The sequence below is a fragment of the Cuculus canorus genome, chromosome 5, assembly GCF_017976375.1.
Source record: "Cuculus canorus isolate bCucCan1 chromosome 5, bCucCan1.pri, whole genome shotgun sequence".
In the NCBI taxonomy this organism is placed as follows: Eukaryota; Metazoa; Chordata; class Aves; order Cuculiformes; family Cuculidae; genus Cuculus; species Cuculus canorus.
Genome location: NC_071405.1, coordinates 42,754,541 through 42,775,457, shown reverse-complemented (window position 1 = coordinate 42,775,457; position 20,917 = coordinate 42,754,541). Strand labels below are relative to the sequence as shown.

Here is a 20,917-nt window from a genome sequence, read left to right as displayed (position 1 = left end):
GTCTTCTTTCCCTATAGTAAAGAGATGTTTGCTTGCATAAAGGAGATTTATGTTATAACCTCTGGTTTATTTGTCTGTGTGATGAACTGTGCTTTTGGAAATCATGTGGGGACCCTAAAAGTGTCTGGTCTTGGCTTGTTTAAGGGTGTACCTTTCCATCAAGATTTGAAACTTGGCAGCCTTCAACCCTACAGGCTGAGAAAGTATGAAACGAAAAACATATTATTAGGTGACAAAACAAAATACTAGGTGACATGTAGTCCTGAAGTGACTTAGTTTTGGATAATGGAGGAGGGGAACTCAGCACAAAGGCTGCTTGTTGAGCTTGAAATGCTTGTGCTGACCTCTTCCAGTGTTTCCCATTGGGTCTTTGTATATGGTAAAGTTAGTATGCACAGACACCACCCACCCTAAAATTGGTGACTAAATTTTGTTAATTCTTGGTTTTCCCTACTAGTTACCAACTAAACAGGTTCGTAATAATGTCTTAATTGCTTCTGCTGTTGTGGTCTCTACACGTCTCAGGTTATCTGCTATTTCCTTGAAATATCAAAAGAAAAGAGGTAGGTTCTGAGCTTAGTTTAACACCAGCTGATTTGTCCCTTGTGCCAAAATCACATGGATTAGGAAGAGTTCCATGGGAGGCAGAATCTCTTGGGAATATGCCAGAAATTTTCAGCAGCTCTGCTGTAGGAGTCCAGTGGATGGCTTGCATGAAAGATCAGCTAACAGTAGGAAGCAGCGTTCTGTGAAACGGTGAAGAGTATTACCAGTGAAACATATTACAGAGAACTGCCCCTTTAGCAAAGCATAGGGAATTTTGCTTCTAGGCTTCAGGGATTCAGCCCCAAGATGATAAAGGAGAACATTTCTTTGTACAGTGAATGCAGAGAAGAGAGTTGGGAGTAAGTGGTAATGGACCCTACAAATGGACCCTAGAATACGAAATGGATTGCTGTTCCTCCGAGAGGCTCTGCGGTCTGATTTTAACCTTTTCCCAGATTGTGCTTAGTGTTAAGGTCATCTAGAAAAGTCTGAGTAATGAACACTTCGCAATTTGTGCCTTCAGGCATGTTTTATTTTCCCTGAACCATATGACAAAGTAGGTGGTACCTGGCATTTCAATTGGATAAAGGAGAGCAAGGCTTACAAGTATTTATGGGAGAAGTCATCTTAGACCTCAGAAGTCAAGAGGAGATAATGGACTTCAGCACTGTGTAGGCTTGAGCCATAGCTGGAAAGTAAAAGAAAGGTTTTTCAGAGTACTGCTTAAAAATGGGAGGATGGGTTGGGGGGCTGGGTGTCCAGCATTGCTTCAGGTGACTCTTTTATAAATGTCCACACTAGTAACTCTGTTTTCTCGCTTTGTTCCTGCCATAGTAAAACAATGTTCAGTAAAAGCCTGGATATCTCTGAAGCCAATCCCAAATTCAACAAAGAAGAAAGGTATAAATACTGACAATATGTTCTTCTCCTCTACCTCACTGCTGAGACCTTAAAGATGCAGTACTTACCTTCTCCATGTGGGGACATAGCTGTTCTCTCTTTAGAGAGAAGCAAAGAGAGTGGGATATTGACAGTCCCACACTACGTATATTTTTTGTGCAGTGCCATTTTTTTGAGCCTATCCCCAATAGAGCCTATGCCTGTACCAATGTTTTCCCCACTAAAACTTGATCCTGCTGCTGCTTCTAGTTCAGTTCTACCAAGAGTGAAGATTCTCAGGGTAGAAGACATATTTGCTAAGACTACTTTGGGAAGGATTGGAATATAAAACAGTAGGAAAGCCCAGAGTGCTCCACTCCCAGCACTAGAAACAGCAGCACAACTCAGTCAGTGAAAACAGCGGTAGGAAACTTTGGAAATCCTGTCTGACAGAGCAAAATGTTAAGTGCCTGTAGGTAACAGACAAACTCCTTAAGACTACCTTGTCTGCACCAGAGAACACAAAAGGAAAAGATAATTGAAGATAGAGTTTTTGGAGGGTGATTCCAATCTAGTCGTTCAAGTGACAGATGGTGAAGAATAACAAAAAGGGAAACTCCCAGCTTTGAAGATATGCAGGCTACCGGATTTAGAGAGTGTAAATGGACTTGTGGGCCCATGAAGAGAAAATTAATTTTAGACTTCTGGGAAAGTTCTTAGTGAACATGTTGTCCTAAAATTTTGGTCTCAGAAGAAGAGAATTTTTGTCTAATGTTAAAAGCTGGCATCTCAATGGATAATTCTTCAAAATGTAATCCTTATACATTTTGGACAATCACTTAGCTTACCCAAAGTTTAGGAGTGTTCTATATATGATTCAAAAAGGGGGAAGCTGTATGTTCTCTAAAGGAACCTATGGACTTGGCAAACCATTCATCTTTCCATTTGGCCTTTTAATAGAAACCTTTCTATTTAAAGATAAATGTGGTCCGTAAGCCTCAGGAGACTTGTAAGATGTGTGGCAGACAGCCCCTGTTTTCATCTTTTGCAGGCTAAGGCAGTCCTTTGTGGTCAGTGTTTCAAGCCTTGAACTTGCCACAATGAAGAACATCATGCATCTTGCAGGAGAGATTGTGCCTCATGTGGTGTGTAAAGCACCCTCTTTAAGATGCCAAGATAGGAACAAGCATTGGACCCAAACTGTTAAAAGCCTTTTAATTCTCACAGCCTTGAATAAGCAATGGTTATACAGTCTTAAGTGTCTAGGCTTTCCTGGACTGTTACCCACTGACATGGAAATTCCTGTTCCTTTCCCTGATTCCCCTTATACGTAAGTTCTGTTCTTGAACATGTGGCATTTCTTGCATTAAAAGTTAGTCTGAAACTTCTCCAAAGATGAGCTTTTCCACAGTAACTGAAGGTCAAGTCTAGTAAGAGAAGTGCAGAAATTTTATCTGTAACAGGAGAAGGGTCTTCTAGCAGATGTTCCCAGCACCGTTCATTGTCCCCCTGTTTTTCTCTAGGAGCTGCTACAGCTGTGTTCAGAGCAGAGGAAATGACCTTTCCGTAACTGCTGAGGGAATTTCTTTAATACCCATGGGCATTTTGTGTTCCCTCTCAAAGGTGATATTTTTCAAAGTACTTGAAGAGGTTAGAGCACCACACAAGGATCACTCAGGATCCTTCTCCTTGAAGAACTGGGCTGAGTTTTGGAGGATCACATTCACTATGGTCTTACCTCTCTCCCGCTTCAAAGAGCTAGGATGAAGGATATCAATGGTGGTAAAGTGAGAGGACTTGGAACCTGTATCTGTGCACAGCCAAATGAAAGAAAGGCATAGGCAGCAAAGAGAACCCTAGTAAAATGGTGCCAGCTAATCATGGGCCATTAAATTTTTTACCAGTGTTTAACTATCCAACTTGATGATGTCTTTTTTTAAAGGAATACTGCATCTTTAAGGGTCCCTTCCCTCTAGATGCACATGGTTGTCTTAGTAGCTGAGGCCACTGTCCCTTTCTCTTTTTTCTTTCTTTCTGACTTTCTCTTTCACCCCCTCTTTCAGTACTTCTCCTCCTCTGTATCTGGGTTGCTGCAGCTCCGTAGTTCACTTGCTTCAGTATTGTAGGGAATGCACTTGTCTGCGCTTCTGGGTCTATTTTGTCCTGGGGTTGTTCATTTTTTTTAAACCTCATTTCCCTCTTCCTTTTCCCCATTGTCAATTTGCTTTCCATTCTCTTTATTAACCTCTTCAGTGTCTTCCCTGTTGGGAAAATGACTTGAAAGAAAAATTAATCTTCTTACACCCATTCTATTTACATTTTAATATACTGCATGTGCAAATATGGGTGTATTTTCTGTATAAATACACAAACATATTCCAATAAACAGTGGGTGTTAATTTGCTCTTCTCAGTTACATCACTGTAGATAGATTTGTATGGGTACAATTGAGGACAGTGTTTGTCCCTAAATACAAACACATATATGTATTTGTGTATGTGTGAATTAGATTTTACTCAAATTTGCGCTCCAGGCCGAAATACTAATGGAGTGTCACTCAAACACATAAAAAAGAACTTGCTGTAATGCTTCTCTCAACTTCTCTACCAATGCATAGCACAACAGCTTTTTCTTTCTATTCTAATGATATTTTAATTTTAACTTTTCTCAAAACTGCCTTGCATTACCCAGCCCAGCATTTGCGATGTTGATGTAACCCAAAGCATGGCTAGTTGCACTGAGCAGTAAACTGTGAAATCTACTGGGCATTTATTAAATCTGGTATTTCTGTTGGTGACCATCTTGTGGAGAATGGATTTTCCTAACCCAGCCAGAGGTAGCTCTGGCAGCTTGGGAGCCAGTTATCGAAAATGGAGAGAATGAGACAGAGGTAAAAAAAACCTCTACATCCAACTTGAAAATAATTTGGCTTAATAACACACCATATTTTTTTTTTTTATTATTTCTAATCTTTGTTGATGTGAAGAGGTGGTGACATTTTCCTGAGTTTGCTTACCTGCACCTCTGGAAACTTAATAACTGACTATTCTTTCTGATTTTTAATGCTTGGGTTAGTAGTGAAACGTTAGGAATACAGAAGTTTTGATTGTCACTAGGCTTTAAAGTCAAATGTGCCAAAGATTCATTCTGCTTTTAGAGCTGCTGTTTCTTACACAGCATTGATTTATTCTTCATTCACATTTGAAAGATTTTCTTTGCAACCTTTAAGACCAAGAGACTGAATTTATTTTAAATGAAAAATGAGATCCTGGAGCACAAGATGGCATCCACAGAGATAAGTGCTGGGTTGCTAAGCTGGTATGTTCTAGCTGATCTGAATTCCTAACTATAAGACCATCATGACTAATAAACGAGTATCAAAGCAGATTCACAGCTTGAGCTACGATCTTGTACCCTGGGCTCCCAAGCTGGCTCAGAAATGCATGCTTTAATAACCAATACGTTTCACAGTTCATTCGTGGCAAAAAAGTACTACTTACCAGGCCAGCTTGGGGGACAGAGGGACACGACACTGAGCAAACTGGGGACAAAAAGAACAATTTCCTTGATAACAGTCTGATTTAACTGTGCCTTATGTAAGAGGCAGAAAAGAAATGCAGCATGAAGTATCAATCCTATTGCTCTGCTGACTGCTTTTATTGGGATTTGGCTGGGAATCTTTTTTACAGCTTATTATATCCCTTTCCATATTCCCCAGTGCCAAAGCTGGATGCATCTGCAGTATTGTGAGCAGGACAAAAATTATTTTCTGGTAAATTAAACTGTCCCCCTAGTGATCCTGGTCTCTGAAGACATAGGCACCGGTGGCAACAATTATGACCGTTCAGTTCTCCGAACAGTATTTCACTCTGCTTTTCCTACTCTTCTCTCCACCTGCCTCCACATCCCTCTCTCTTTCTTTCTCTCTCTCCCTCTCTCTTCATTTTCTCTTTCCGAGGATGGCGAGTGCTGATCCATTGGGGTAAGCTCTAGTTTTGGATTATTCCTGTTGTGAGATCTATTGTATCTTGTAGAGAAACTTTTCATTTGCACTTTACAAAGACAATACAGACTGATATACTTCAGTGAACGAGGCTTTACAGCAGGAGAGAGAGAGAGAGATGTGGGAAGAAGCAATTTTGGTGCTTTTGTGTGTGTTTGTGTGCTTTTATGTTGGAGTCACACTCCATATACTTTAATTTGGAGGTCTTTCTGTCCTTGTTTGTCTCTCTGTTTCAATGTCTGTGGGCACAGAGAACTATCCTCAGACACTGTGCAGGTGCTAGGAAAACTTATGAGAATGAAACCTCCTTCTCTCTTTAGCGCTTTTTGTGTCTGTTTTGTACCCTCAAGTTAATTTTAATCCTAATTTATCTTTTTTTGATTCTTCTTTTTTTTAAGATTAAGCTGAATCCCATCTATGTTATTAAAAAATGCTAGGTGTTGCCTCTCTTTTTAGCATATGTTTTTTTAAGAGGTGAACAGGTGGCCCTAGAGACAGATATGTCTTCAAAGCTCTTTGTTTTCAATAAAGAGGATATAGTTACAACTAGGAATGCAGTCATGCTTCAAATTAAAGTTCCATTTACAAATACTTAACAGAAGAAGAGTATTTTATTAATAGATTATTTAATAAAAACGCTGCAATTGATCACTACAGACTACAGCAAAAACTTATTGAGAAGGTACTGGGAAAATTAACACCAATAACATTTGCTTCTCATGTTTGTAGCGTGCTTTACTATTTATTAATTCTTTCTAAACCATTTATAAATGGAACTTTAGTATTATTAGCCATTTAAGGCGAGTGGTGGTCTTTAACATCACCCTGTGCATGTGCTGAAAGGGAGAAGAGGTCTGTTACCAACACCTGTGGTCCTTTCTCTGTACTCTTTGTAAAGCTTCAAGTACAAAGTAAGCAGTTAGTACCATTAGTAGACCTTCTGAATTAAGCATAATTATTCCCAGTAGGAGGTGTTATAGTTAATACTATTTGCATAGTTGGGAGTGTAAGACAGTGGAGCATGAAATATACTCTATTCATATTCTCTAGATCTGGGAACGAGGAGGAACTGTTTGTATCTTTTGGACACCCAAGAGTAATAGTGATGAAATGTTATAACACACAACATTTGCCTCACTGCTGAAGTATTGCATATTAATTCAGGTCATTTTCAGGGGTCTCATACCCTGAAATGCAGTTTAGAATTTTTTTGTTTTATTTGAGTGAGCATGCAAAGAGGACTATCAAATTGAAGCAAATAAGAGGTTGGCTGGATATTTTGGAAATGAGTTTCAAAACTATACATGGAATCAAACCAATTCTGAATTTCTAAGGCATTTCACCAATCTTATGCATTACTGCACGCTGCATGCATGCTGCAGCCTCCCCTTCTTGGAAGCATGTCTCCAGCTTGACCAGCTAAGAGGCTGCATTCAGCATCCTGGTAAAACTGTGCTATGAAAGCAAGTTCTGCTGGGACTGCAACAAGGTACCAGATTCCCTTCTGTTGTAAGAAAAATGTCTGTGAGATAGCTGTTCAAAGAAGAAACAAATGCCAAATGTTTGATGCTGGCTGTGAAGCCTTTAGACTCTAGTGGTGTATACTATCAGATGTGCTGTTTAAACAACTGGAAAATTGATCTGAGTGAAGGGCTATATATGTTTGTTCTATATGTGTAGTATGGTTACTAGGTCAGCTGTGCTTTTCCTTCTTGTATTTCTCTCTGCCTACACCTCAGAAGGGTGAGGCTTCAGACCTTCACCTCTTACAACTCTCAAGAAATTCTGCATTTCTGTGAAACCAGATGGAAACTGCATTCCAGCTCCTCAGTTTCACCAGTAAGAGATCCCTGGTCTAACATGAATTTGGCCTCACATGGCTTCTGCTTTGACAGCAGCTGGCTAAAAAGAGTAAAAGTTCCTTCAAAACAAAGCACCTTTTAACTTTGACACTTTGAAGTCTCAAATAAATTGAATAAAATAGAGATCATCTCATCTACAAACTACAGCCCACACATGCACATTTCTTTTCAATCCTTGGCTCTTTCACAGCTCAGAGATCTCCAGATTATTTTCAGACTGTGAGCTGGGAGGAGTGGCTTGCAGTGGTCTCAGTGCCCACTATGTGTTTGGAAAGCCCTCTACATCTTCCCCTCCTAAATCTTGGGTCTAGCTCCCTTATGCTTTTTTTATTTAATTCCTCCCACTGACCTTGGCAAAACAACTCTGTCACTTTGGAAGGGACTAAAGAGTCTCTTCTTGGGTCTCTAAAACTGGCAATTTTGTTTGAGGGAATGCTCTTTAACTGAGAAACTGCATTAACTTTCCTGCTTGTATTTTCAACAACATTTTGTTAGCTTCCATTGAGTTAGTGTCCAAGCTTACAGCAATGCAAAACATAGCGCAAAGTGAGATGTACACAGTGTTCGTAGTTCCCTAGATCGTTGCATTTAGTATTAAGTTATAGGAATAACTATAGCTTTAATACTTCTAGTGACATTTAATGCCTGTAGACACTCATAGGAGAATATTCACTAATAGATGTTTCCCACTAAATAAAATAGCCACAGAGATAAGATGATGTCGTATTTCTCTCCTCTTTCGACATATCAGATCATCCAGGGCTTGCCATATTAATGTACTGCCTGTAGGGCCTCATACTTTCAGTTTCTGTTTGGAAGGATAAAAATCTAAATTTTCTCTGTTCTTTCATTACAGCATTTCAGTATAATGCAATGTTTTCGTTACTTTCTTTTTGGCCCTGTCCCAGTTCTGTCCACCTGACTCTGAGATACAGGAGCAGTTCAAGTGGGCCTTTCTTAAGAAGCTGAATTCTAGCATTTCCCAGCTGTGATGATCTTGATGGGAGGGACAAATCTGTCAATCTTGCTTGTTAGCATTTTTGTACTGGAGTATAGAACCTGCCACTGTACTGAGTTTTCTAGCCAGCTTGGGAACCATATCCCATTCATAAAGGTAAATTATGGGAGATTTATTAAATTGGAGAAGGTGCAAGACAGTTCTCAGGCTGGGTATCATATCCCATACCAGCACTTTCTTGTAAAAGGAAATAGTTTTGAAAATGTACAGCTCTCTTTTAACCCCAACACTAAACATTAACCCGAGTTTCTTAAAGCTCTTTTCACTGCTTCTATATGCAATTTCCAGTGTGGACAAACTAAAACTTGCTATAAGGCCTACTTCTTACATGTTTTGCATGTAAATGAGCAGCAGAAATAAAGCTTGTTTGATAGAATCATGTGGGTACTGAATGCATTTCCAGGAGGATTTCACACTAACTCTCTCTTCTGTCCCCTACCTCAGGCTCCAAGGCTGGATAAAAACACAGTACACAACAACTCTTTTTCAAATATTGCTTCTAATAAGGAATGGGAGGTGGGAGGTGGGGCCTGCAATATTTTGGCCTCCATGCATACAATCATTTTTGTAAAAAATTACGAGGCAAGGGTGTCAGGAACTGTGGAAACACCTGATTGCAAAGAGGAAATAGCAGATTGTGACTTTTAATCATGTATCCTGGAATTCAGGTGAGTGTCAGAGAGGACTTTCCCACCACAATTAAGAGTTGGTGGGAACAGCTCCTAGTGGAAGTTTTAACTCCCAAGCAGGTGCTTAACTGCATCTCTGAGCACCTAAATGCCTTCCACATTTGCCCAAGATAATCTGTAGGCTCCTTTTGCAATTTATGGTTTGGAAGAATCTTCTGATGACTCATGCAAGGACTCATGGCCTTCCCATATGCATGACACATCTGTGTGGCACTCAGCTACTTCAATTATAGGAGAGACGCATAAAACAGCCTTTCAAAAGTGGAACAGATGCCTCTCCCTTTAAAACTGCTTTGCATAAACCTTTCTGAGTGTCCCATATCGTGATGGTACAAATTAGGTTTAATCTCGGTCAAAAGAATGCTAAGACTGAGCTTCTAGTTTTTGACTGTTGTACTGTGATGGGCAGTCTGCAGGAGGATACAAGTTGAAATATAAGTGGGGAATTTCTGCATAGAATGAGCATCCCCAAATTTTATTGTACAAATTTAGATTAAGTCTGGCAAAAAACAGCATGCTGAGACTGGTCTTCTGGGTTTCACCTACTTACAATGATGGGCAAACTGCAGTTTGTCCAAAGAAAACAATCAATGACTAGTTTCTACAGAGGGTACAAATAGAAAAAGTAGAAACTGTCTTTGTGTTCAGTTGTAGCTTACTCTTTCCTTGGAAATATTTCCTCTTTTGCAGTTCACATATTTTTTATTAATTCTACCACTCCAATTTATTAACTAATATATGTCTGGGACAACACTTTAGAAACTGATTTTTTAATTTTATTTTTCTATAGTAGTAGAAAAGAGTAAACTCGATAGTTCATGGTATAATTTTGGTTTATATTCTCTCTTGTATAAGCTGACATTAATTACCTGACCTATATGAATTTTAAATATATACATGTACACACAGTCATAGACACATATGGATACACATACACACGTGCACTCTGTTTTCCAAGCATCTACAGAATTTTACCGTTTCATGTTTGTTACCTGAAGGCAAGTAATTGCTTTCATTGTTCTTAATATATGTGTAACATTGGTAGGTTTGCTATATTGACATGTTGCATGGTGGTTGTTGAACAACTAGGTTCTTAGCCCAGTCCTATCCTATAAGATGTTTCAGTCTACAAGACAGCTTGCTTTCTGTTTAAAAAGGAAAGAAAGGAGCTGCATCTGGGACTTACTCGTTTACAGTCACAAGGAGGGTTTTTCTTTCTGTTGTCAGCCCTCCCCCTGGAAACTTCTGCTGATGAAATGTTTGTGTATTTGGCATGTCTGCCCCTTCAGCGTGTTTAGCATAGCACATTTGTATGCTTTATTGTCTACAGCTGACTTTTTTCATAGGTGGCCTTTGCTGGAGAGCATAAAAGCATTACAGTGCAGGTGACCTTGTCAGCAAATAGAAGGACAGTTTATTCTCCCTTGGCTGGCCTCTTTCTGAGGGAATGTGGGCTTTTATCTTGATATCAGTAAAGTCATAAACAACAGCAGAACTCATTATCGTTTAATGCAACAGTAAGTAATCTTACTGGAGAGCAAAGATGTGACATCTATCAATGAGAAGCTGGAAAGGGTTAAGCCAATGTAAGCTTTGATTTCAATGGGAAGTCATCACATAGGAAATGATTATGTGCCTGGGTGAAGGAGACTTGTCTTTTTTCTTAGTATCTGGAAGACTCCCCTACCTTTGCCTTCTACATATGGTGTTTTTTCATGTTGCTTGTGACAGAGATGTCTCATTCTGTGTCTACTAGCGCTGCACAGAAGAGAATTCTCAGCACCAACATGAATGTCTTGATAGTTCTTTTTTAATTCAGCAGTTCTGCTTGCACAGGTCAGACATAGTAGCTTCCATGTGCCTTAATGACCAAAAAGAAGGTAGCAGCTCCCTTAATGAAAATAGATATCCTCCCTGAGCAAGAGCATTTCTTTGTTTTGAGGGTGGGACAGCTGAAAAATGTGACAGTAGTGGAAGGAGAGTCATGTGTTTTTCCAGAGACAGCCTCCCTCCTCCTCCTCCTCCTCTCTTCATGCCTGTGCCTGCAGTGGCTGGTGTTCAGGATTATTACTTGTCCAAGTTTTCTGAGGGCTATTTTCCTTATTGTGTCCATTCAGGTCTCGGTCAATCAGCGGAGCATCATCTGGACTCTCCACCAGTCCTCTCAGCAGTCCAAGGGTAAGTGGTCCTGCTTTAAGATCTGTTGGTCCAACTCACTCACAGACATGCTTGATGCTTTTCAACATCTGTTGCTGCAAAGCTGTAGCTCTTAGCTGGGATGTTTTGTTTTTCCTTGGCAGCTTGTAAATTTTCATGGGTAGTGAGGGAAATGTTATTTAAAAATGCAAGCAGATAATTTCTCATATACTTTTCCTGCACTGTTAACAGGGATCTCACCATCTCCCTGCCCTTTTTCAGTCTCATAAGCACATAGAATAACACTGCTATGACTAAGCACTGCCATATCCAGCTGAGGTCTGTATATAGCATGGTTTCAGACCAAATATCAGAAACCATTTGACAGCTACTTTCAATCAGGTCACAGTAGAGCACCAAACCATGCCAGTTACAACCAGCTTGATTCTGTTTGCTTCAGAACAGCTTGTATTAGAAAGTCAGAGAAAATAAATTATACAAATTTGAGGGCTAGCATATTTAAAAGGAAACTAAGAAGTTGACTAATTAAGATGAGAAAAGAACACTCAAACTCCTATAAGTATTCATGTATGCATTCATGTGCTCCTGTTCAACATCCAGTCAACTAAGTACCATTGCTCAACTAATACTGATACTCAGCTAGTACAAAATATGCTTGATAATACATCTGTTCCAAAGTTATTACAGTTTCTAAGTGCAATGACAGAGGCATCCCTCTCCTTGGTAACTTATTTAAGGACAAGTGTAAGTGTTCCTAAGTGTCAGCTTAGTCACTTCAAGTTACAGTCCTTATAGAAGTCTAGACTTCATCAAGATGCCGGTAGGGCTATGGCAGTCCAGGTTATGACACCAGGCTGAGCAATGAGGTTGACGCCCCTGAAGGACAGGCTGCCATCCAGAGGGACCTTGCCAAGCTGGAGAAGTGGGCTTGTGAAAACCTCATGATGTTCAACAAGGCAAAGTGCAAGGTCCTGCACCTGAGTCAAGGCAACCCTCAGTGTCAGTACAGTCTGGGGAATGAAGAGATTGAGAGTAGCCCTACAGAAAAGGACCTGGGGGTCCCAGTGAATGAGAAGTCCAGAAGGCCAACCATATCCTGGGCTGCGTTGAAAGAAGTATGGCCAGCAGGTTGAGGAAGGCAATTCTGCCCCTCTACTCTGCTCTGGTGGGACCAAACCTGGAACACTGAGTCCAGCACTGGAGCCCTCAACACAGGAGAGACATGGACCTGTTCAACAGTTCCAGAGGAGGGCCACTAAAATGATCAAAGGTCTGGAACACCTTCCCTATAAAGTGAGGCAGAGAGAGTTGGGATTGTTAAGAGAAGAGAAGAGAAGAGAAGAGAAGAGAAGAGAAGAGAAGAGAAGAGAAGAGAAGAGAAGAGAAGAGAAGAGAAGAGAAGAGAAGAGAAGAGAAGAGAAGACCTTTAATATCATTGGGTCCAACCCTTAACCTAGCACTGCCAATTCTACCACTAAACCATCTACCTAAGCACCACATCTATACAACTTTCAAACACCTTCAGGGATGGTGACTCCACAGCTTCCCTGGGCAGCCTGTTTCAGTGCTTGACAACCCTTTCAGTGAAGAAATTTTTCCTAATATCCAATCTAAACTTTCTGTGGCACAACTTGAGGCCATTTCCTCTCATCCTTTCACTTGCTACTTGGGAGAAGAGATCAACACCCACCTTGCTACAATCTCCTTTCAGGTAGTTGTAGAGAGCTATAAGAGTCTCCCCTCAGCCTCCTTTTCTCCAGTCAAAACAACCCCAGTTCCCTCGGCCGGTCCTCATAAGACTTGTGCACCAGATTCTTCACCAGCTTTGTGGCCCTTTTCTGAACACACTCCAGCAACTCTATGTCTTTCTTGTAGTGAGGGGCCCAAAACTGAACACAGTATTTGAGGTACAGCCTCACCAGTGCTGAGTCCTGCTGGCCATGATAAATGCCCATTGTCTTGATAATGGTGTTCTCCATTGCACCAGCTGAAATGCGGACCTAATCTTGTTCTTTATTTCATTATTAAAAATGCAGTACTTAAGATTCTTAATTACCCTTCAGATTCTTAATGGCTTAAGTAGGAGTTGAATTTGATTTCTTTCAAATTTGTTTCACAAACTGTCATACACACAGAAGATACAAAAACTGCAAGGAAATATTTGCAATCAACAGTCTTTGACTTTTATCCATTGTTGTCATTTGCAAATGGTTAATAGTCAGATGATGATAGTGACTTCCACAAATTAACCACTTTCCTCATCTTTTCCCCTTCTTTTCTCATTGGTGATGAGAAGTTACTTTACCATCCTACTAATAAACCAAATGTTTTGATGTGGTGATTTTCTTTTCATTTTAGTGGCTTAACCGTAAGTTCTTTAAAGTAATAACAAAACTTTTATGCAAACACTTGTAGGAATTGCATTATTTTAAACAGGCAACATTGTGCTAATCCATCAAACCCAGAAAGTAAACTCATTAGTGAGTGTGCTTAACTGGGACTGAGATTTGAGGCATGGTTATCTGCACATTGTATGTCTGGACAGTGCTTGATTACAGCTTTTATGTGTTAAGAATGGATAATAACAATGGTGATAAATAATTTATAATAGACAATGATTTATAGAAATCAAAATCTGAGTGCAGACCAAAACTAAAGATCTTGAGTAGTGATTTCTATTTTTACAGTTCTGACAGGTTATTAGCAGTGTTTTATTAGAATATTCATTTTGTTTTAAATGTCATTTTAAGCTTGCTAGTATCCCTTTAACAGACTTCTGTGCCCCCAAGTCTGTGTATGGCTGTTTGCTGTCGACATATGGATGGTTTCCCCAAATGCCTCCAAGGTGTAAATGTTCTTGTTTGGGAAAAAAAAAATCATAATCCCATTTTGATAATGCAGTGATGGATTATGAGCTTTGGTTGTGTTTTTATTTTTAAACTGTATCTTACAAAACAATGGTTCATCCCACCCCCACAGAACTGGGACTTAATGGCAAGTATTGCTGTGACTTTATGACAGAAATTCCAATTAACAAGCTGTCCTTCAATGTGATGAGGGATGTTGCAGGAGAAGCATAAAGTCTGGTGGGAAGTATCATCTCTTCCCAGATAAACAAATTTGCCAGGCCTCTCTGAAGTTTTTACTGTAGCTCTTTACAAATCAAACACCAGCCTGAGTTCCTGTTTTTCTTGTGGTGGTGTCTGCTTAGAAGCCTTCAAGTGAATGCTGAGCAGTTTAACCTTCCAAGCCACAGGAGAAGAGTGGATGCCCACATGGCATCTCTCTGCATTTTCCCCCTCTTTCCTCAATGGGTGCCCGCAAGAGGGGGCACAGTAGCCAAAGTCGGGGTTAAAGAGGAAGGAAAGAGGTTCTGACTGGTGTGTGCAGTAACCTGTGTGTATCACCTACCACTCCGTATGTATCACACACCTGTTTTGAATTTCATCTCTCTGCTGGCTTTGCATATGGGCACTTGGAGCTGAGAGAGGTGGTCCCATTCTTGGCACATCTCAATCTGTCTGTGGTTTCAGTGGTTCTTCTTCCCCTTCCTCACCTCCCTACAGCATTGTGCTTCTCTCACTGCAGGGCAATCAGAACAATCCCAGAGAGACAACATTTCTCTCTTCTTTTTTCTTGGTTACTTTCTTTCATTTTGGTTGGTTTTTTTTACTTTTCCTTTATTTGTTTTTTTTTTCTGTTGTTTTCCTTTGCTGACATGTGGTTGGTTAATACGATGAAGCCTGTTATGACACTGTTGTTCTTGCTGCTGCCGCTGCTGCTGTTGTTAATTATGCTGTGTTCCCAGCTAACTGCATGTCTTTTTTTTGTTTTTTTGTTTGTTTGTTCGTTTTTGTTTCTTTGCAAAATCCCTCCCCCCCACTGCCCCTTCACCTCCATCACTTGTGTCTCCTTGTGACATGGTGCATCTTTGTGACTCGGATGGATTTTTTTCTGACTTTCCTTTCTCTGCTCGCCCGCTCTATGCGTATTTCACTGTTTTTGATGTGCATGGACACTCTATGTCTGTCTCGTAGCCTATCAGAAAGTTCTTCATCCCCCCTCAGACCTCCGACCTCCCTTTCTCTCCCCGACCCCAAGTTTCCTTGGACCCTGATGCTTGTAGGAACGCCTCCAGGCCTGGACATGTACTCCAACCAAAGCCAGCACTTCAGCCCAACCCAAAGACGCAGACTTTGCCATCCAAGAGCAAATTGGCCGAAAAACCGCTCCAGTCTACTAAATCCAACCCACTCCCTACCAGCAATACCAGCGCCCCCTCTTCCCAGAACACCCCTGTGCAGAATGCTCAGGGCCGCTCACCTGTTGCCAGCTTTAACCCACAGCTGGCTGTTCCTAAACTGCAGATCAACCCTATGTCTCCTGTTAGATTGCTCCCTTCTAGTACTGACCCAAGCACCAAATCTATCCCCATCATACAGGTCACCCCTCACCCCTCTCCAAGGGGAAGTCCCCTCCCTACCCCCAAGGGGACACCTGTCCATACGCCAAAGGAGAGCCCAGCAGGCACACCCAACCCAACACCACCATCCAGCCCCAGCATTGGAGGAATGCCATGGAGGACACGACTCAACTCAATCAAGAATAGTTTCCTGGGGTCTCCTCGTTTCCATCGCCGGAAATTGCAAGGTGAGTACTCACCTAGATGTATGCAGTATTTTTAACTTGGGCAGCCAGTCAGCAGCAGGTTGACACCTGTCTGTAGCTCTGCAAATTTAATGTACTTAGGAGTGAATATTGGTATTTAAAATGAGAGCAATAGCACCAGCCAGCCCTAACCAATGCATGTGTGAGTAGGCTGTGTCATTCCAACACCATCTCCTAAGCCCTCTTCACACTCTAGCCGTACAGCTTTTACTATCCCTGTTGTGACTCTGAGAACACATGAAAATTTTATCTTCAGCTTTTCCACTCATTTTGTCAGCGAACCGAGAGCTCTGCCATTTTCCCTGTGGCTGTACTCTGCTGCCTTTCTGTAGCCACAGGCTGAGCCTTCTGCTGAAAAAAAAAAAGATAGCCAGTGACAATAGGCTGACATTGTCTTCTGAAGCACGCTTTGTTTAATCTTAGTTAATGCTTTTTTTACCTCCTTTGGTAACTGCTGTTAATCTACTTAATACAACCAGTGGTTTCGTATCCACTGACCTGTTTCAGTTTTCAGAGTCTCTAGAGCACTGAGATGTGCAAAATTTTCTTATTCAAGCTCTAGGTGGCTTTTTGCATTCGGGCAAAGGGTTCCCAAAGTCACATTCATTATCCTCAGATGTCATCAGTATCTGTCCCAGCACCCTGTGGTTTTACAGGGTTGTGGCGTGTGCAGTTACAGGAAGGGAGGATTGCAGCCATGGAAGAGTTAGATTTTGAACTGTGATAGTCAGACCTTGTCTCTGAGGTGGTCAAAGAAGTGCAGAGAATGGCTGTGGTGACTGAGCTGCATACAACTGGGCTTTGAAGCAATTGTAAAGCTGTCAGAGTGGCATGGTGTTTGGGCCTGAACCAGAAACCACTGAAACCAGTGCAAGACTACGTTATGAGTTAAGGAAGGGTTGGGAGAGCCTTCAAATGCATCACTTGATTAGATACAGTGATCTAGAGACATATGACCAATGTTCAAATGTCAGAACTAGTCTACAGAGGAAGTGGGCAAATGCAAGAGGGTGTAATGCCAGATTTCTTTCATTGGAGTGCAAGAAGGGAATGGAAGCTATACTGAATCATCAAATTTTTTTCTCCCTCCCTCTCTTCGGCCGTGCGTGCATGGGCAGTACCTACACCAGAGGAGATGTCAAATTTAACCCCGGAGTCATCCCCAGAGTAAGTAATTTGGCAGTACACTACTTTTTCCACCACATACCAATGTCTTTTCCTTGCCTGAATGTCACTGGATGGCATATTCCTGTTCTGGATCAGTATATGACTGTAACTTCTTCTCCTGTGAGTGGGATGGAGATGTGAAATGGTTCTTCTGCTAAAGACCCTGGATAAAATCTACACCTCAGTAATGGCAGTGGAGTCAGCAGATGATTAAACGGTCTTCCAGTAACCACCTCATTTTCTCATGACTTGCTGAATTTACTAGGTTTATAACATGTTCCTTCTCTCTTCTTTCATCTGGTTGTCAAGCAGATGACTCTTGGGGAGAGGAGGTGATAATCAATGGCTTATACTGGCACTAACTATGCACTAAGAAGTCTTCCTCTTAGTACAGTAGAGTTTACATCCTCAGGATGACATGCAGAAGCCTCTAAGATAATTCAGAGGAAACTTTGGCTGCAATAATAAACACAGTGTTAATTCTTGGCAGCAGCATTGGGGGAACATGCAGAAGCTATTCCATATTCACCAGACTAAATCCTGAAAGTGTACATTTCAACCATTTCGCTACACAAATGTGCGTCACTGCATGGCAGGTTTGGAAGTCCCTGCCAGAGAATGCTGTTCCAAACACTTCCTAATATATGCAACAGATGCCAAATTATTCCTTTTTATTTTCACAGCTTGTGTTTGTGCACCCAATGCCCATAGACTTACCCTGCCAACAAGACAATTTGGCCTTTTGTCAAGATACTTGTGTAAAATATTCATGAGTCAAAGATGGAAATTCTAGGCCCAAAGTTTTGTAATTGGTGACAATAGTATTGCCTTAACAACTTTTCCCAGACCTGCCATTTATCTGGTATAAGATGGGTGCTCTATACCTAGCGCTGCGGAAGGATAAAGGCATCAGGAGAAGGAGAAGTAGGGAACAGTAAAGGTTAGTGAGAGAAATCCAGGAAGAAAAATGGAATAAATTGTGTTTTCAACATGTCTGGAGCATTTACTAATAGGGAGACATGAGAGAATTTCATAATAAGAAAACCTATTTATCAAAAAAATATATGATACTCATCTCAAATATTTTTAAGGTCGTTGAAGCAGAAAACCTTCAGAATTAAGTTTCATCTTTTCCTTCCTTCCCTTCCTTTCGTACAGGTCTGTTGGTGGAAGTTTTTCTGTTAATTTATTGCCTTCTCTGCTTCAAAGCTGGTATAGAGAAGTAGCGCCTGTCATTTGAGGCAATTTGGATGCATGTCAAACCCTAAGGCCCTTTTTTTCTTTTTCTGTGTAATTGCCAAATTAATGAGTTCAATTGGACTGCACCCTGCAGTAAACATAATAAAAGTCATAAAAAATAATGAACTGGATTACATTTTAACAATAGATGTCTTGTTGCTCAGTGCCCACTTCCACATTCCTTATTTTTTCTGGTATTTTCTTCCTTTGTTTAAGAAATAAGATATCCTTATCAAGAGCTGTATTGACCTCGTGGGCTGAGCAATAAAAATACAGGTCCTTGTTCTGGTACAGCATTCTTTAACAACTGCCATTCATTTAACAAACGTGATGATGAGGTTGTACGCTTTGACTTGTCTGGGTGATGCTATTCTTTCTCATATGAAAAAGTCCTAGAAAATGTGTTAGGGATGGCATTTAAAGAAACATATCTCCAGCTGCTTTAAACCTGAAAAGCTGCATTTGCTTGAGTAGAAATGCTGTTATTTGTGCCAAGCAGGTAAACCTATGGAGTTTACAGATCCATGCACTCGGAGACAAATAGAGAAGACAGTGGGGCTGCCCAGAAGGTGATGGAGTCAGACACTCCAAAAGTAGGATGAGGAGCAACATGATAGCAGTGAGAAATTTGGTGTGAAGTGATAAAGCAGCATCCTCCATTTTCATGCTAATCTATTTGCTGGACATCTGATTTGAATCCCTAGAGTAATCTATGTACTCAGCCTGCCACACATATCTTCTATCTCCCTCCCTCTTAGGAGGTTTGCCACAAAAAGAGAAGATTGTTAATTTTAGTACATTTTTTAGTGCTTACAGCCTGATCTTGTGAGATGCTCTCATTTAGTATGCTGACGATTCATGATTCATACCCATTTTAAATCAAGTTAGTAGCACTTAACACCCTCTAAGAGGAAGGAAACCTTAATTATGTCGTTCTGCTCCAAAGCTGCATCCTCTTCTTCAGGCCTTTTCCCTGAGGGTATGACCACAGCTAGTTCTGCTGATTTCAGAGAGAAAAGCCATGCATGCATGCTATGTCTTGATTCTGTTCATTCCAGAAATAGGAAAGTCCACTGGCATCTATTCCAGTGACAACAGCAAAATTATTTAGTGACTTCCAGTGATTTACAAGCTGGAGTGTAGCCCAACCTGTCAGTGAATCTTCTGGAGTCTGTATTACTGGTGGTGACCTTGCTGAAGAAAAAAGCCTAGCTGGGTTCTGGAGACTCCAGGCCAAGTTTCCAAGCTGAACAGGAGAAAAACTCCCTATGTTCTGAGGCCCTTTTAACCAGTCATTGTTGGGGTCTATAAATGAAGGACCAACACAACCATTAATGAAAATGCAAAACGGAAAAGCCATCTTTTAACACAGCAGACATGCAACTGAATAAGCACACTTTTTCCAGGCCCAGCTTCCATGCATGACATACATTGGGCCCCTGGAGTCCATAAAGACAGCCCTGGTTTAGATTACGATGCTTACAAGCCTAAGACAACCAGCCGTTTTAGATGGATAACCAGGTGCTAATTTACTAATGAGCATAGACCCTTTACATGCAGGGAGCTATTGCCCCAGCTCTCCAGGGGCTTGTGGAGTTGTTATGGTGTGTATGAGACACATGAGCTAATTAGTATGTAATTTCCTTTCACACTCTAACCCTGGCTCCTTAACGACCCGTTTAAATGAGGAGCCCTTTCTCTTTACTGCTCCCTGTGCTAATCTCTGGCTCACTGGCTTAGTTATAGCTGCCTATGAATATTTTAGGGAGTGATGATTTTCCAGCCCACTTTAATTGAGTGGGGGGCACTGGTTTACGAAATTGCAAATGAATCTTTCTGTACTCTTACTTTTCGTTGCCTGCAGTAGGTAGAAGCAAATTATTATTTGCACAGCTGTGCTATCTTTCAGTTGTGAGTTTTCTACTGTGTGCATTAAATGGGCAGTGAGATGACAGTTGTGTGATCCATGGAGCACTCTAGAATGAGGAATGAGTGTAAATTGCTGGATGCTGCTGAGGTCAAGCATTGTTCTTTATTCTGAAAATCTAGACTTCCAATTAGTTTCCTAGTTCGCTCCTCTTTCTCCTCGTCTCTGACTTTCCTCAATCTGCCTCAGTGTGTGTGTTTTCTGTGGAAAGTGAATCTACTAATAACTCTCTCCAGATGTTCAATGCTTTGCTGGAAAGCTGATGTAGAGTAATCCTTTTTGCAGATGGCTTTCCTTGTCTGGAGAGGTTGTACTCTTCCACTGAGTGGTGAATGTCTGCCCAAACCAGTGAAAGACTATTGCTTGCCATTTCACAAATTGGACTTGTCATGGCATTATAAAGTATCCTGTAGAAGAAAAGACCTGCAGTCTCTTGGTGGCAGGTCTTTTTGTGTTTTACTTTTTCATGCTAAATTCTTCCCTACTAGAATACATCTGATTTCAGTAGAATATTCTCTGGGTTTAGGTCGGTCTGTCAATTCTTTAGTTGTCTCATGGCTGACAGCAGCTTCTCTCCCTCAAAACCACACTTGTCAGAGGTGCTCCGTACTCCAGCTTCTGGGTAGTGTCCAACACTCAGGTCCCGCATTTTTCCCTTATCTTGTTTAACTTAAGAGGGAATGTCAACAAAGTGTATTGAGATGGTGAGACAATAAGCAAGATCAAATATTTGCTGATAGATATGAAAAAAAACACAGCAAC

At 40.9% G+C, this 20,917-nt stretch overlaps 1 protein-coding gene across 14 annotated transcripts in view; it reads left to right on the top strand.

Moving 5' to 3' along the window:
• BRSK2 (BR serine/threonine kinase 2) overlaps positions 1-20,917 on the top strand; it is a 317,085-nt gene that overhangs the window by 270,368 nt on the left and 25,800 nt on the right. For 6 of the 14 annotated variants that reach the window (XM_054068443.1, XM_054068442.1, XM_054068449.1 and 3 more), the window contains exons 13-17: positions 1,381-1,446; positions 5,384-5,407; positions 11,115-11,175; positions 15,597-15,804; positions 16,941-16,989. In XM_054068443.1, coding sequence (XP_053924418.1) covers positions 1,381-1,446; positions 5,384-5,407; positions 11,115-11,175; positions 15,597-15,804; positions 16,941-16,989 — 408 coding nt within the window. Of the gene's footprint in view, positions 1-1,380; positions 1,447-5,383; positions 5,408-11,114; positions 11,176-15,191; positions 15,805-16,940; positions 16,990-20,917 lie in introns of all 14 variants that reach the window. The other 8 variants (XM_054068445.1, XM_009571858.2, XM_009571857.2 and 5 more) reach the window with 4 other exon arrangements.